An 18,080-nucleotide genomic window follows, 5' to 3' on the forward strand; every position below is an offset into this window, starting at 1 on the left:
TAAATCGGGCAGGGTTCCTTGAATGTGATGCTAATTTGATGCTAACAAATTTCGGTTATTTGATGAATTGTCAACAATTTCATGCACTCTGGAAAAATTCTCTAAAACGACGTTTTACTATGTGGATCTTTACGAAATATATGCTCTTCAACACGCAGTTCGTATGATATTGGAAACAATAATTACCCTTCATTGTACGATCAGCTTTTTAAAATTTCAATATAGACGGTCTAAATGACGCCATGATAGTTTCTTTTGTTGACTTAAGTTCCGGTTTAATTACCACAATATGTTACATATATGTATCAAGCTTTAATCCGTGTTTAAATTGGGGAATCTGCCGACACGCAAAATAGATTGGATTTTGTACCACATGGAAAGAAAATGAAACATGTCAATGTAAAACTTATATGGTACCAATTTTGATGCACCAGATTTATCAATGGACAAAGTTTTATCGTGGACAAGCACTGTCCACGAGAAAACTTTGTCCTTTGATTAAACTTGTAAATATGTAAAAACATAATATGTATATCTTTATACATCATCACATCTCTTCCTACTTGTACATGCTTAATGAACTCGGAAAATATTCAATCATGGGTATTTTTGTGTTTTAGAATACACTGATACATTCCCTTGGGTATACATCTGCTTAATGTAACGGTCAATATTTAGGGAACTTGTACTGCCTTGTTTGTGAGTTAGCTTTTCTAGAGATGTACATATGTAGTAGAGTCTCTCTGTTGATCACGTAAGTTAAGCATAGCTGAGCGTGATCAACCCTTTGATGGGTGACCGCTACACGTTACAAAATGGTGGCAGTGTAGTGTGAGAGGCCTGCTTTGAGTAGAGTACATTTTAATTAAGTTCTCATTTGTTGCTAACTACTAACTTAACAATATTATTAGGAGTTCTATTTTGGAGAAAGTTTAATAAAATCAAAACTGAATATTTCCGTTCACCGAACTAGCGATTGGAAGGAGGAGACTTAAACCTGCTGATATTGAACCAAAACACTGTCATTCTATGTTGTGATTAGGCTATCTCAAAAATATTTCCTTCTCACTTCAAGGACGTCTAAACAAATTATTGTTTTCCCACATCCCTTGTCGACCACCTTCCTTCATGGTAAAAATGTGCATTAATGGTAAATCAAAATATTACTCATGTATTCGTATTGAACATTTAACGCCGGATCCGGTTTTCGTTTCCGTGCGTGTATTTTGTAAATCTTTCCTAACAGACTATTTGGGAGTGTTCAAACGACAAATCATGTACTTTGTTATATATTCACTGTTGTTTGTTTTATTCACAGGTAAGATTCCTTTTTTTTTCAGTCATAACAAGGTTATTAAAGATGACTAATATGTTGTGAAATAGGAGAGTAAAATTCAGTAATGTTGGTATTGAAGTTTACGGATGGGCGGAGAGACAACCGGTGGTGCAGTACATCTCAGGGAACACAGGGAGATTGGCGTCCCCGGGTTATCCTGGACCCTATCCCAACAACGTCAATTACACCTGGATTCTCACAACGGGAGATCCCACAACAAATGTCACTTTTACATTTGACAAGTTTTACATTTATAAATATCAGTATGGACCATGTACAGATTTCTTGGAGGTGAGATACGTGACATTTGAATCTATTTCTTATTTGTCGCTAACTTCTTACTTTACTGGTCTTCGTCATAAAACCATTTTCTTCATCAGCAGGGTATACAGTCAAACCTGTATTAAGAGACCGTCCAACGGAGAATGGAAAAAAGGTCACATATTTAGGTGGAAGTCAATACACAATATCTAAGATATAATAATTCCCTTCATAATACACTTTTCCCATTGAGATAAGAAACATAGTGTGGTATTGCAATATTAGTTTGATTTAAGTTTAAAGTCAATATACCAAATCGTTTTCAGATTAGAACGAGTCTAACTCTATTATTATCCTCAACTATAGAACATAATATAATATTCTAAAAACAAACCGTGAAAATTCACAGTAAAATCACATCAATATAATGTGAAGCTTACTAGAATTGTCAGGACAACGCTTTTGATCGTCCAAAGATTTTGATTTCAATGCCTTTTGACTATAATTGTCGATCTCAATATAAATGAACTCATATTGGATCATGAAATTCAATTTGTTTAGGTTCATCTATTTAATGGACTCTTTCCTTAAAATATCTTATATGAATAGAAATCACACAGGGAAATGAATATTACATCATCTAATGATCCCGAGAATATTTCATTCCTCTACAGATTGCCGGCTACTTGAGTATACAATATTTGCGTTTGAAAAAGGAACAGAAATATAACTACTTTAATAACACGGATGAAAGTGAATTTCGTGTTGATTTGAAGTCTTAGGAAAATGTGAAACGTAACATTTTCCAATTAGATACTGCTATTACACTTTCTAGATCTTCAACAATAACAGCGATTTGATCATGTTGTTGGTGGGTACCGGTAAATATGGAACGAAATCCAACGAAGCAAAACCAAATGGAAACAAAACAAAGAGAGACATATTGTATAACGGAACTCTTTTAGTTTAAACACTAAAAACGGTATCATTGGCCCCTGTGATGTGAATGAAATTCACATTCCCTTTAATGTAGACCAAACGTTTTAAAAGTGGTTTACAAGAAACTTGTAATTTTAGCATTGATAGAGTTTAGGTGTTAGCGAGCAGGGGAGAGAGAATGGGGGAAACGCGTTTAAATTCCCCTTCTCGTGGCAAAACCTTTTCAACGCACATGTAATTACACATAATGCAGTGCATACTTACATTACTCACGGAATTTATGATATAGAAAAATATTTAGCATTCAGTAATACGATCATGCATGGAGTGTTGTATATATAAAACAATTATAATTCGTGATCTTATTAAGTCAAGAAATTAAATACCTTGTGTTTGGTTTATCATCTTTTAACTAACAAGAGACTAGATGACTGCAGCACTCTAATTGTAAATAGCCAAAAACTTCAAACAGTTGATTTCTAATCTTACTATTGGTATTTTATTACTTAGATTAGTATTGAGATGACTTTTGTTAATTAATCTCAAAATCAATTATCTGTAAGCCTTTTTGTTTTTCATATCTTATGAAATAGATCTGGTAATTCCTCTTACTAGGGCAATCAACTTCATCTTAGTATACATTGAGTCTGTTTCAATCTTTCTTTTTCGCTGTATCTTTTCGGGCTCAACACATGTCAACAGGATGCCGGTACATGTGTGAACTTGCATTTTTCATACCTCGATCCCAAGTGAGGCAAACGTTTCATACACGTGATTCGTTTGCTTTGAATTTTGAATCATTCTTTAGCAAAAAAGACCCCTATTTTATCAAATAAAAGTTATCATAAAACGTCATAATGAATACCACTAGACGTCATTTTTGCATACTTGTACAAAAAAAGGTCACGGTTACCAATCAGGTTTTGGTTGTCATTTTCAATTGACTGTAATATTTTTACGACATTCAATATTGCTCTAATATTTCGAGGGATTGTCCTCTATGAAAGGTTAAAATAACAAACAGTGATCAATCTCATATCCCTTATAAACAATACAAAATAGAGAATTCGGCAAACACGGACCCCAAAATATACCACAGGTGGGATCAGGTGCCTAGGAGGAGTAAGCTTCCCCTGTCGACCAGTCTCAGTAGCCGTGAGCCCTATCTCTTGACCAGGTAAACGGAGTAATCCGTAGTTAAAATCAATCTGACAAGAATAGTCTAACATTCGGTATGAAACACTTCAGACAACATTTCACCCAATGATAGGTTGTTTTGGCAAACTAGATCGCTATAATCATGCACTATCATAACCATTGATTATTAATCGTCTGTTTAAACTTTATTTTTTCATTAGCAAACGGATTATCATTAATGGTAGGGCCTCCTTGGCCGAGGGGTTAGAGAATCGCGCTCAAAATCACACGTCCTCTCACCACTGTCGGCGCGGGTTCGAATCTCGCTCGCGCCGGTAAGTGAGAAAGTTTCCCAGTTTACTTTCGGAAGGTTAGTGGTCACGTCCCAGGTACATTGTATCTGTGTTCTCTCTTCCACCAATAAAAACTGGGTGCCACCAGATAACTGAAAAATTGTTGAGTGTGGCAGAAAACATCAATCAATCAATCATTAATGGTTATCATGGTGCATCATTAATTCTGTATTATTTTTCATTAGAAAACACAAATGTGTTCATTAATGCAACATACATCATTAGTGGTTTTCATATCATTAGTGTTGCCTCAAGGCTATGTTTGTGGAAAAGAGTTGAGACAATTATTTTATAGTTTTCAATGTTGTTTTCGGGAGGGGTGGATGGTGAACGCCCCTCATTCATTGGCTCTGTTCATTAAATCATTTGTGATGGTGACAGCCAGTTGAAAATAATAAAAGTTGAAAGGTTAGCTTATACTTCAAGTCTAATTCAGTACATTTGTGGTTTTTACAACATACTAGCACAATCGATGGGAGAAGCGTAAGGCGGGTCAAAAAATGACAAAGCCAGGGTAAGGGGGTAACATCCACAGGCGTATGATTGATATCTTTCATTATGAGTTTTGATGATTTTAAGATATTTGTATGAAGTATATGAAACGGTGGATTCTAAGTATGACTTCCCGTTCTCCTTGTAATTTCTTCTTCCCTTGTACATAAACCTTTTGATTTTAAAAAATGCTGATATCCTTCTAATATCATCACATAAAATACTGCATATCAATACTCATGCGTAATTGATATATATCTTATCGAATTGTTGTCCTGAAAGACGAAGACAATGAACAGTGATCAATCTCATAATACTGGAAGCAATACAAAATACAGAGTTGGGCAAACACGGACCCCTGAATATACCAGAGGTGGTTTCAGGTGCCTTGGAGGAGTAAGCATCTTCTGCCGACTGGTCACACTTGCCATGAGCTATCTAACATGGCTACATTAAGAAACGAAATCCTTTGAAGCTGTAAGCTTTCGGTTGTATGGGACTTTAATAAATATACTACATACCCAGGTGATAATGGAGTATTGCTACATAAATGTGGAATGTGAACGAAGATGAAGTTATCCCGTTTGTCATTAGTTGAATTGTTAGTTTCCGGTTAATATATATGTTCAGTAACATATGTAAGAATGAAGCAGATGTGGATTTTTGTGATTTTTCTATGTTTATGTGGTATTGATATCTGAAGCTGTAGGTTTCAAAAATCACTTCCTTTACACTACATTGTATGGATTACAAACAGTACAAAAAATCCAAATAAAATTGTCCAAAGAACGCATAATATTGTTTTCTTTATGAAGGTAAACATTTGTAAGTATATTATTGGGAATATTCTATTAACACCATCGTTCGTAACAGATTACAGAACAAGAACCATGTTGTTTTCTTGCCCTGAAGAGGTGTGGCGACTTTGATCAACTTAAGCAGGTGGTGAGGGGTAACGTGATAAGATTAACCTTCGTGTCTGACGAACGCCACTCAGCAAAGGGATTCTCACTCCGATGGAAAGGTAAATAATGCATTTTCACTTGACTAGATCGGATATTCTCACTCTAAGGTAATAGAGGAAACACAAGCAGATGGATTTTTTGCTTAATGAAGTATAATTCATCATTTGTAGTCGCTCTACCGAAATCGAAAAGTACGACTGAAACAACTACAAAAACGTTCTACAATTGCACGACAGGTAAGTAATTAGTATATGATATTCTTTTATCTAAGATTCATATATAATTTTTAACTTTTTAAACATCTGGGAGTTGAAAGAATTTATCATTTCAAAAGCATTGAATATGGAAATATTGGAGTAGTCATTGAGCTACGTTTACTTCCTGAGCCAGAGGTTAATTTGGAAAGGTGAATGAATCAATTTATCGCTCGTTTTCACCTCGTACTTCCCTTAAGAATTCTTTTCGCTTAAATCGATTTGAGTCAACGTTTGTTTGTGAATGTGGATTATCTTACCATATTAAAGAAGTTACATATATTAGCAAATGGAAAAAAGATGTAAAGAATGAAAGTACACATTGTAAGCAAGTTGAGACTACAAAACATTTGATTTACGAGTGTGATGATGTTTTAAATATATGGAACACTGTTAGCAGTAATCTATCCTTCAAAGTTCAATGGAAACACATTGTTGTTGGATTTTTTCTAGAACAAAATGATAAAACCAAATCCTTAAATTTACTTATTAATTATGTAGCCTATAGAATATACAAACATAAAATGTTATGTAGATTAGATTCTTTAGTAAAAAGACTTTTAATGTGTGTAATCAGGTTTAAAAATCATTATGTATCTATACACCAGTATTGAAGTACTACTCAAAATTTGATAAGGATCATAGATATTTTTCTGTTTAAAACATTTATAACTGCATAACTGGCAATATTGTGTCCAAGTGAAATCAAAAACGTCTTCAACAAAGAACATGACCCACAATATGCCATTTTTGGTCTACCAAATTTGGAAAAATTAAAGAACACTTTAGAATAAATCTAAGATTATATTTTTTATCCATAACATGAGCCAAGTTGTATTGCGCAATCGTTTCCTCACACTGGATGTTTAAAGCACTCAAGTAAATGCCCAAACCTACCGCAGTTTCACGTTTTCCGGGAAAATCGCATAAATTTGCCAACTTCAGTCTATAAATTCACATGGGCCGCATTACTCACGACTCAATTTTGTAAACTAAAATTAAAATGCAAAGTTAGATTAACACTTTCCATTAAAAAAATTAACTCGTAATCAATGCGGCCATGTCGAAAAGAAATAAATAATAATAACAAAAGTGTCGTCTGGAAACGTCAGATTCCAAGGAACGCAATACATACATCTAACGCAGTTGATACGACTCAAAAAGAAACAGCAAAGAGGTGAGTTTTTATGTTGTTATATATTTTTTAAAATAAAAAACAATATCTAAACGAGTAAATATGAGAGTCATGGCCTATAGTAAAAAGGTAGAGGAGAGGGGAGGGGGGGGGGAGGGTTACACCTATCGTGTATGTTTGATTCCGAAGTCCGTTCCGATGGCTTTAAAAGTACCGATTACCCTACCTTTTGTTACTTTAAAAATGATATTGTTCGAAACAGAATGAATGTTCGAATCAAACATACAGTACAAACTTATACGGCCATACGGAATACCCTAGTTAGAATAATCTAAATGTGTCTCGGGACAGGCCCTCACCACAATCGGTCCGTAGGACATTATCATTTTAACGATAGAACATCCTATCTAGGAATACCCCGGTAAACATTTCAATTACACAGGCCCAGCATGTACACGTGTATTACGCATGGAGATGTGCGATATATATTCAGACAGTATGTTCTATCGTATGAATTTGTCCATGGGTTCTCACAATTTTTACAAATTTTGTACGTTTAATCATTATAGGCTACAGTTCAAAGTTTCTTATAAAATATGAAGTCTGTCAATCGTAACTGTAAAGCTGTAGCAACGTGTTACACTAACAAATGTCCGCATATTACGGCAATGTCACACACGGCTGTTAGCTTGATCTATTTTACATTTGTACTTGAGAATTTGAACGCACAATATTCATACATCGAACGGAGAAGAAACAATTAGTGTTTTCTTTTCAATTTCAACTATTTAAGTTCATAAATTCATAAGTCCCTTGTATATACATGGAAAAAAAAAAACCTACAAAAACACACACAGAGTTTGTTTTTAATGAAGTAGGTCAATTTAAATACATATCAAAGTATATCTTGTTAAATAACAATCTAATTAAAATTAGATCTTTGATCCGCTCATGCAATCGCTACACAAAGATCTAACAACGACCCACAGAGACTCGTGTTCAGTCACGTGAGTCATTAGCCAATCAGATGACAGCTTATGCCGAGGCATAAGTGTAAGTCGGAACAAGATTATCACACGGTTATCACAGTAAAAATCCGAAAGGTATCGAATGTTGTTTGTAATGGCGGCGCCCTTGACGTCATGTCGAATTTATTTACAAGAAAACGTTTGTGTAATTTGTGGGTTTTGTTTTGAAACACGAGAAACTACTACATCTGGTGACGTTATTGTGAAAAAATTGAATAACCTGAAATTAAAATTAACTGCTGAAAGGGTTCAGAATATAGAAAAAGTGATCGAGTCGAAGGAGAATTTCAATTTCGACGGACCTAAAGGTATTTGTGTTAAATGCAACAGGTCAATAGAAAGGGTGTTGCGTTTGAAAAATGAAATACGCTCACTTACAGAGCACATTAAGGATGCCAATACGAGGACAATGCGGGCATTTACACTTGCGTTACCATCGCCCACCCACGGTTTACGTGTGTATCATGTAGAAAAACGTTTGGCCAGGAGTCCAGCATCAGAGCAACCCAGGAAACTGACTAAGTTTCCTTCTAATGTACTTGCTGTTGTCCCAGTGGAAATTAAAGAATTTAAGGACATTACCCCTAGAGACCTTTGTACATCACATGATGCAGAAGTACAAGTAAGTTACACTAAGTTATTTCTAATGTTTGAATGCTCTCGTTTGAATAAAAATAAAATATTTGCTTTAAAATTTTAATATAGAGATGATTAAAACATTAATAAGAGCATTAGACCCCTATATATACACAAATATATATATATATATATATATATATATATATATATATATATATATATATATATATCATAATTAACCTTATCAGTTGGCAGTATATAGCAGGGTTGGAAAAAAGTGGCCAATATGCGTAATGACCGGGCCAGTGGTCAATACTGGTTAAAAGCGGTCAATACTGGTTAATACTGGTCGATTGAAGATTATTTGGTCATTATAGTATGTTATTTATTTTAAATGTTTAAATGACCATTATGGTAAATACTGTAATTCATAACATGCACTATCAGTTTATAATATACTTATAAGTCATAATATTAAATAAATAATGTACAAATGACTCTGTTGAATTGGGGATGATGTAAAAGTTTCTGTTCAAATTCCTTAGTTTAACAAGAACTACTTATATAAGAATTGTTTCATCAATCTTCATTTAACAGTTGAATAAACATTTGAGGGGGTGTGTTGGTGATGTTTTCATAACAATTACTGGCACACTGTTCATCTCTGGTCCCAGCCTATGCTTATTAACACCTGTCAACTCTGCTTCCAGTGCTCAGGTAATGTCCAGCTACCTTTTATTCTTAATCTGTCCAGGTACATGTAGTAAAAGGTCTGTCTCCAATTGTCAAGCTATGCTATAGAACTGTGACCCTCTGGTTGGTACTGAAGATATTTCGGTCAGTTTCAGCAAACCAAATATATTAAACTTATGAAATTACATATGATTATCTAACGAAAAATATTAATCAACAATTGATCCATATAATTAAAAGACTTAATTTATCTTTATCTTTGCAAGAAATGTACAAAAATAGGAAAATGGACAGTTTAATTCACAATTGACCAGTATTGACCACTTGGGGAGTATTGACCAGGACGGTTAAAACCACTGTTTAAAACCGGGGGCGGTTTTGACCGCCCAACCCTGGTTGGCACCACAATTAGATTCGATAATAACAAATTCATGTCCAGTAAATTATATTTAGTATATATATTTATACATTTGCATACATTTACATTGACAGTTGCCTGAACCTTCTCAACAATTGCTTGGATGTGTCCCCATTACTCCAAATGAGGACAAATGTGGTAAGGTTAAAATTAATGATTTCTTTTTTTCTTTTTTTTTTCCATAACTGGCCATGGTGAGTCAATTTCTAGTTCAGCCAAACCTAGCACAAAGCATTCTTTGATATTACTATAGACAATTCTAGTTTGTTGACCACACTGCAATACAAGGGTTAAATTGAGACAGTGAATTTTTATAACAGAATAAACAACCTAAGCCAACCTGATTGAAATTGAAGTATCTACTTTGCATTGTACATAACAAAGCATAAGAATAGTCTGACATTTCATATTTATTCAAGAGAAATAGCCATGGCAAAGTCATGACAATATCTCGGGTACATTTATGGTCACTGATAAACTTGCATCCCATTATTTCACATGCTGTTAATAGTCATATTTTAAAACATTTCTACATGATTTTGTTCTCATTTTCACAAATTATTGATAGATGGACAAAATCTGGCAATTTCTACATTTGGAACTACAATACAAAATGAAAAGAATAAACCAACCAAAAGGGCATTGTTTTCATCTGGTAATGAGGAATCAAATGTAACTGGTAAAATCCAGGTAAGAGGCATGTTAATGTTCATGTCAACAATACCTTGTTCACTTATCTATATTATGTTAATGAACAAGTAAGAACAACAATGTAAGTGTCTGTTCCAAAAATAGTGTCTGTAACCAATGGTGGCTCTTCTCATATACCCATCTATGTCTGACTGTGCATTTATACAAATTTGCATGTTGAGACACTTCCCTTTCTTTGCCATTAGACGAGCATTAAAGATTACAAATATACTTTAGGGAATAAACATGGGGGGGGGGGAATTATACACAGATGTTTGATTTAAATTTTGCAACAAAACATGACATAAATTCAGATTAAGAAGATATATCAGTATGTAAAATATGTGTATCAAAAGAGAAATGGAATACATACATGTACATATGAAAATGAAGACGCCATGGGTACCCAAAAATGCAGCTTTTACAAAATACCACTGCCTTTTGATAGTCCTAATAATTATCTCCATGTAGACAGAAAAGATATGCATCTATACAAAATTAGCTTTTTTTTTGGAACAGATGTGAACATGCTGTGATTAAGTCTGGATAGTTCTTTGTATTTTTAATTTAATTGTTGTTATTTTACTTGGAGCAAATGCATGTTTTTTATGTTGTGTTATGATGATTTTAAAACTAATAATTTTTTTTAATGATTAAAAAAATAGTATTATGTTTCACTGCATGACGATCCAAGTTTTTAGTTCACCTGAACCGAAGGTTCAAGTGAGTTTCTGATCACATTTTGTCCGTCTGTCTGTCCGTCTGTAAACTTTTCACATTCTCCAGAACCACTGGGCCAATTTCAACCAAACTTGGCCAAAAACATCCTTGGGTGAAGGGCTTTCAAGTTTGTTCAAATGAAGGGCCATGTTCCTTTCAAAGGGGAAATAATCACAAAAATGCAAAAATAGGGTTGGGTCATTTAAAAATCTTCTCAAGAACCACTGGGCCAGAAGAGCTGAAATATGCCTGAAAGCTTCCTGATATATTGCAAATTCAAGTTTGTTCAAATCATGGGCCCCGGGGGTTGGATGGGGCCATAATAGGGGATCAAGTTGTACATACAAATATATAGAAAAAATCTTTAAAAATCTTCTTCTCAAAAACCACTGAGCCAGAAAAGCTGACTTTTACATGAAAACTTTCTGACATAGTGCAGATTCAAGTTTGTTCAAATCATGGCCCCCGGGGCATCAAAGTTTTACATACAAATATATAGGGAAAAACTTTAAAACTCTTCTTCTCAAGAATCACTAAGCCAGAAAAGCTGATTTTTACATGAAAGTTTCCTGACATAATGTAAATTCAAGTTTGTTCAAATCATGGGCCCCGCGGGTTGGATGGGGCCACAATAGGGGATCAAAGTTTTACATACAAATATATAGGGAAAATCTTCTTCTCAAGAACCACTGAGCCAGAAAAGCTGATTTTTACATGAAAACTTTCTGACATAGTGCAGATTCAAGTTTGTTCAAATCATGGCCCCCGGGGGTAGGATGGGGCCACAAGTGGGGGGGGGTCAAAGTTTTACATACAAATATAGGGAAAATCTTTAAAAATCTTCTTCTCAAGAACCATTGGGGCCAAAGAAGTTGACATTTACATGAAAGGTTTCTGACGTAGTATAGATTCAAGTTTGCAAAAATGGTGGCCTCCAGAGGTAGTTGGGGTCATAATAGGGACTAAGGTTTTACATGCAAATATATATGGAAAGTCTTCAGATATGGGCAAAGGTGACTCAGTTAAGCGATGTGGCCCATGGGTCTCTTGTTTGTTACTGTTACTATATTGTTGAAAGTTTCATTTGATTTTGTTTCCTTTTTTTTAATGAGCAGAAGATATTGACTTCATACACATCTGGAACAATTAGATATTGAGAACAAGATTTGGTAAGCTTGTGTGTTGATGCTGAATTAAACTGCTGTTAAACTACTAGAATTTAATATTTTTGTGTTAATTTTTTTTTCACATCCATAACCCTGTAAAGTAAAAAAAAAATCCCTTCAAATGTTAAACTTGTATTAATTTAACTGACAGTAAATCATATTACTTCTACACATCATGTATATATAACACAAATTTATCACCAATTATATATAACTTTCTTTACTTTATTCTTAAACTGCAACTTCTGATCTGTCATGTTTGTTAATTAATGTCACAAAACAAACATAATTTAAAAAAACATATAATCTTCTCACTGGCGTATTATGTACCGTTAACGGTAATCTTGTTAAATCAAGGTAGGTTAAAGACAAATAAGTTGATGTCGCAGGGATTGTAACAGTCTCCCTTAAAGTCAGCAGTTTTAAAATTCTATAGTCGTTAAAATGATCTTATTTACAAATACAACCTGCCATTAGATTGAATACTGTTTGATGTGTTTGATACCAATTGTTAGACCGTCCTTTGCAAACTGATTTTGATTACGAATTACTCCGTGTACCTTATCAACATATAGGGTTCTTGACGGATGTGACCTTCAACATGGAACGGTTGTTTATCCAGTGATCCGTGTTTGCCCTATTTTCTATTGCTTAAAAGAAGTATGAAATTGAGCACTCTTATAGCCACTTTCTCGACTCCTGGTTTGTGAATTAGCAATTATCTTGTATCACAAGTACCCCACCACAAAAACACAAGATGTCTTGATCTATATATTGACTGTTTTAAAATTGAAAGACTTCAAATTACAGAAAAAGGTGTCCAGATTAAGATAAGATTAGGACTATACCTAAAATCCAAAATACTGAACACTACATTGTATGACTTGCATGTAAGACAATATTCGAGCATCAACACTTACCACGATCTATATTGAATCTTTTTACCTACAACCTAACACACAATGTACTTCGATGTCAATTTCCGATGAAATAAAGCGTAAATACAAAATAATGGTTTCATTTTATGGATAAAATTCCTTTGTCAGCTTTAAGCTCAAAGAAATGCCATCTTACACTTGATTTTAAGCATTTTAGGCACCTGATCCTGCCTCTGCTATATTCAGGTGTCCGTGTTTTCCCATTTCTTCATTGTGTATTCCTCATAGGAGTTATGATTTTGATCATTGCTCGTTATCTTTACCTTTTCATTATAAAGTAGAAGATTCATGAACGTTTATGACTGTAACCGTTCCACAATTGTTCTGGGAAAAACTAGCCAATGGCAAAGTAGTGAATTTATTTCTAGTCCAATCTCAATGGATGAAAAATATGTCACCGAAATTTACATCGTGTGCTTTCACACCACATGATTAATGTTTGTTAACTAATGTTTTTTATCTCTAGAACATAATAACAAACAAAAGATGGCTTCAATAGTTTTTTATTGATTTTTGTACACATAATAAAGTACATGAATATAACATGTCGTATAATAATTATAATTATGTGCATGGAGAGAGATAGTGAGAAAGAGAGAAAAAGAGAGATAGAGACATGTTTTAATAAGTAAATAGTAAGTTCCATCTGTTCCATTAAGTATCTTTTTTCCCGCAATTCTTACATGTATATGCGATATATTTGTGTGTTTCATAAAATAATCTCATTTGTGATATTGCATTGGGCAAGTTTAAAGGTTTCTTAGTGCATCTTGCAGTATAAACATAATACTTCATAAATAAAATGATAGTGTTTTGTACATCACCATTGTTTTCAATACAAGCTAATATAAAGGATTTCTTTGTAATTGTTATCTATCGGTCAGTCTTATCTTCTAAAAATTGTTTGAATTCTACGAGAAATAGTTGTAAACAATCACATTCCCATAAAATATGTTCTATTATTTCCTCCTCAGAGTGACAAAAGTTGCAATATTTAGAATCTATTCTTTTTATTTTGAACAATAATGAATTTGTTCCTAAAATTTTATTTATAAGGCTGTATTGAAACCAGTGGATCTTACAGTCTTTTGTCACTCTGAAGGGTATTTTGTGGATTATTTTCCATTCCCTGTCGTCTACATCTAAAAGCTCACTCCATTTCTTTTTGCCATCTGAGACCGAGTTATTTTTATTAGAAATTCCATAGAAAAAATTGGATTTGCAACATTTCACAATTATGTCAGTATTTGTCATAAGTTATGGAATTGTGAGCTTCATGATGTTTTTTCCAGGGTCTGAATTTTTTTGTATCCATGCTCTTACTGCATGGATAATGCTGTTAAATTCTTTAAAAACTATCCTATTGTTTGTATAAATATCACAAACATATTTAAAACTAAAAAGTGAACCATCTTCATTAATAATATCATTAATTAGTCTGATGTTGCTGTCAAACATTTGTTTATCAAAAATAGGTTTTCCGCCAATATGAATCTGTGGATTATAAAACAGAGGTGAATCAGCAGCAACAGTAGACCCATCAATAAGACTAATGTAATGTAGGACTTGAATACATCAATCCAAAATTTATTTTTTAGTGTTTTTAAAAAGGTGGTGATGTATTCAACCCCACAGTTAATGAATTTGGCTTCAATAGTTATTATACTATACATATTGTATATACTGTCATGAGGAATATGGAAATTTGAATAAACGTGTAACATTATCTCAGTGTTAAATTAATAGAATAACAGAATGTGTATTTGACTTGAGACAAAGGCGTGTTCGTACAGTATAGGAATTGCGAAATTTAACGAGATAAAATTGTAATCTGGAGAGAGAGAGAGAGAGAGAGAGAGAGAGAGAGAGAGAGAGAGAAAGAGTGAGAGAGAGATTGTTGATATGATATATAAAGAATTTCTAGTATTTTTCTATTGACTGCAGTTAGCATTGCTCATTTTTCAGGAACTGGCGAGGACGAGATGTCCGGTTTTTTTCCCACCTCAATGTCAAGGAAAGGCAGTAAGAATCAAAATAATTACACAGCTTATACAATCTGAATCAATACATTAAACAACGCCTTCTTTGAAATGACAATGATGCTATAATTGTGTTTTATCTTTTGCAGCCGGATACGTACTTCTTTTGCTATTGACTACGAATGGAATTTTCATCATCGTCATAGCTTTTCTGGGAATGAAATTAAAGAAATCCGAGTATATATATATATTTTTTTCATATTTTTATCACTTACAAATATGTTTTCGACAAAAATGGCATTTTAATGCTTAAGTACAGTAAATACCAATATGAATATCGTCTAGATGCGAGATCAAATAAATAAGGATGAAAAAGCACAAAAATGACCTACGACATGAACAGTGAATCTTCAAATTGGTCAAAGTTCAACACTAGTTATATAGCTTTAGAACTTCAGGTACGAAACACTCATTATAAGCCGTCATTAGGTAGCAGGGGAGAGTTTCGCACTTTAGGCCCTATCAATTTTCTTTTACATGTGTGAAAAATGTAAAGAATAAGTCTACGGTATATGCCAAATGTAGCTGAGTGCTTGATAAAAATGATAGGAGTGATGAGGTTGATCACTGTTCGTTATCTTCACCTTTCAACATGTAAGTGTCACCATGATTCCTAGCATATAGATGGGTGCGAATGCAAAACTACGGTACGTAGTGAGTTGCTGAAGAAATTCCGGTGAAAATATACATGGTCCAGCAAAAGGTCTGTAGCTGATAGGGAAGGTGAATGGTCCCATATGAAAGGTAGAGTGTAAGAAGGGCAGACAGGGTTCTTGATTGCACAGTGTCTAAATCCCCTCGCTTGGTACAGTGTTGGTGTGGGAGAGGTGCGGATTAGCCAACATAAAAGAAATCGAAGTAAGAAAAGGGCACCTGCTCAGAAAATGTTTTGTGCACCAACACCAGTATGTATAGATTACATGTAATTTAGGTTCCTAATTTATTAACTACACCAATATGAAATACCAGTATTGACATAAAAGGAAAATATGATTTTTCATTAGTCTGTCATAATTTGACTTTGATGTATACCCCCTACCCACATATGTCAGAACCCCAAAAAACTGTCCCCTGCCACCTTAGAACAAGTTAACATACTGCATGATTAGTAACCTCCTTCTTTTTTGAATTTATCTAGTGAAAGGCGAAGATAACGAACACTGATCAATCTTATAACTCTTATAAGCAATACAAAATGGATAGTTAGGCAAACACGGACCCTGGACACACCAGGGGTGGGATCAGGTGCCTAGGAGGAGTAAGCATCCCCTGTCGACCGGTCACACCCACCGTGAGCCCTATATCCTAAAGTAAGACTGATTAGTTCAGTTCAGTTGTGATGCTCGATCTAAAAATGGCTTGCTCCATATCAAACGCGATAGTTTCAATATGTAGACTTGTTATCAGCTTCTGTTGTTTAGTTTTAGTATTTGTGTGCTTTTTGTATTCTTTTTCTATGTAATTCTTCTATCGACCTGAGGGAGGGACAGGTCGATCCAAAAATTTGACACTTGTTTTTTGTGGTCCGATATGACTGATTAAGAATCAAATATACTTTCCTTGTATATTTAGGGACACTTTAAATCTGCTTAACTTCGGTGAATTTATGTCCTGACGTAAAAAAAAAAACCACACCTTTATTTCAACAAAATAGGGTTATTGATAATAAATATCAACTCTTCGTGACAAAGTGAAGAAAACAGACAGTGATCGTGTAAAGTTAAAGTGTGAAGACTATAGCTCTGATAGTAATTGAAACATCATCTTGAAATTTTCGACAGGTTATTACGAAGATGCATTTTTAAATTCACCTTTGGACTTCGTAATGGTACATTTACATGTGAAAAATAGGCTACGAGAATTTGAACACCATTTTTTTGAAAAACATTGCAAAACAATTATTTTGAGCGAGTATTTGGAATGTAACACCCTTTCCATTTCAAACTTCCTCTCCAAAATTTCTTTGGATTCGGGGACTCGATGGAATCAATGAAGATCATAAATACGTATCATGATAAACCCAAGACGATATAAAGTATACAAAGTTCCATGTTTTATGTATACATGTACCTAAATACCTACGTCTTGTAAAATAAAACAATCCTTAAATAAGTAAATTCGTATTCACATCTGCTTCCTACTTAGATATTTTATTGAACATCGAATCTAACTACATGTATCTAGTTTGCAATATAATCTGTCAATTGATCAAATGCTATTTGACATGCTTCATACCAATTAATAACCGAATGTTTTTGGAGCACTGTTTTGGACTAAAATTACTCCTTTTACCTGATCAGATATAGAACTCACGGCTGATGTAACCGGTTGGTAGGGGATTCTTACTCCTAGGCACCTGATCCCATATCTGATATATCCAGGGTTCCTTGTTTGCCAACTCTTTATTTTGTATTTCTTATAGGAGTTATGAGGTTGACCATTGTTCGTTAGCTTCACTTTTTTCAACATATCATTCAGATATCGTCGTCGGGAATCACCATACGTTTGTGCAAATATCATAGACGTCTCACTGCAGGAAAGAAGACAGCCATATTGTACAGTCAACACATTACCTTTACAGGAGGTCGTCACACCCAGAGACGGTAACGATTGTTCAGATGATTACATCGAACCAGATGTTGATTACATTGAGGTCATCAGCTAGTAAACTTTCTTCAAGGTTCTCGTATGAAAATATTTATGAAAACGATATAGATTGTTGTATAAGAACTTCCTTTTTATGCAGAACATTTCTTTAAAATACTAATTGAAACGATATTTTGTCAGCGAGACACTTAACTCATTTCAATAAAGGTTGGATCATGCATACTTTTGTATTTATTTTATTTTAATTAGTATTTCTTTATTGGTGCAGATCTTTCATCTTTCTCGGTACATATCTCCACACAGTGCTTCCGTAACAAATAAAGGACATAA

At 34.0% G+C, this 18,080-nt stretch overlaps 1 protein-coding gene across 2 annotated transcripts; it reads left to right on the top strand.

Moving 5' to 3' along the window:
- Nucleotides 1–39: 39 nt before the first annotated feature.
- LOC125682654 (uncharacterized) lies at nt 40–17,966 on the top strand. Of its 2 annotated transcripts, XM_056159568.1 has the most exons (7): nt 40–1,318; nt 1,416–1,627; nt 5,392–5,542; nt 5,654–5,719; nt 15,070–15,126; nt 15,233–15,320; nt 17,622–17,966. In XM_056159568.1, exons 1-7 carry the CDS (start codon nt 1,129–1,131, stop codon nt 17,806–17,808), a joined length of 951 nt encoding a protein of 316 aa, XP_056015543.1. In that variant the 5' UTR covers nt 40–1,128; the 3' UTR covers nt 17,809–17,966. The 2 variants fall into 2 exon arrangements, 1 of the variants encoding a protein (XP_056015543.1); XR_008801493.1 differs by lacking the exons at nt 40–1,318; nt 1,416–1,627; nt 5,392–5,542; nt 5,654–5,719; nt 17,622–17,966 and adding exons at nt 5,728–8,522; nt 9,665–9,728; nt 10,159–10,280; nt 12,116–12,169 and having other exon boundaries at nt 15,233–15,296.
- The last annotated feature ends 114 nt before the right edge of the window (nt 17,967–18,080 follow it).

This window comes from Ostrea edulis, chromosome 1, assembly GCF_947568905.1.
Source record: "Ostrea edulis chromosome 1, xbOstEdul1.1, whole genome shotgun sequence".
Taxonomy (NCBI): Eukaryota; Metazoa; Mollusca; class Bivalvia; order Ostreida; family Ostreidae; genus Ostrea; species Ostrea edulis.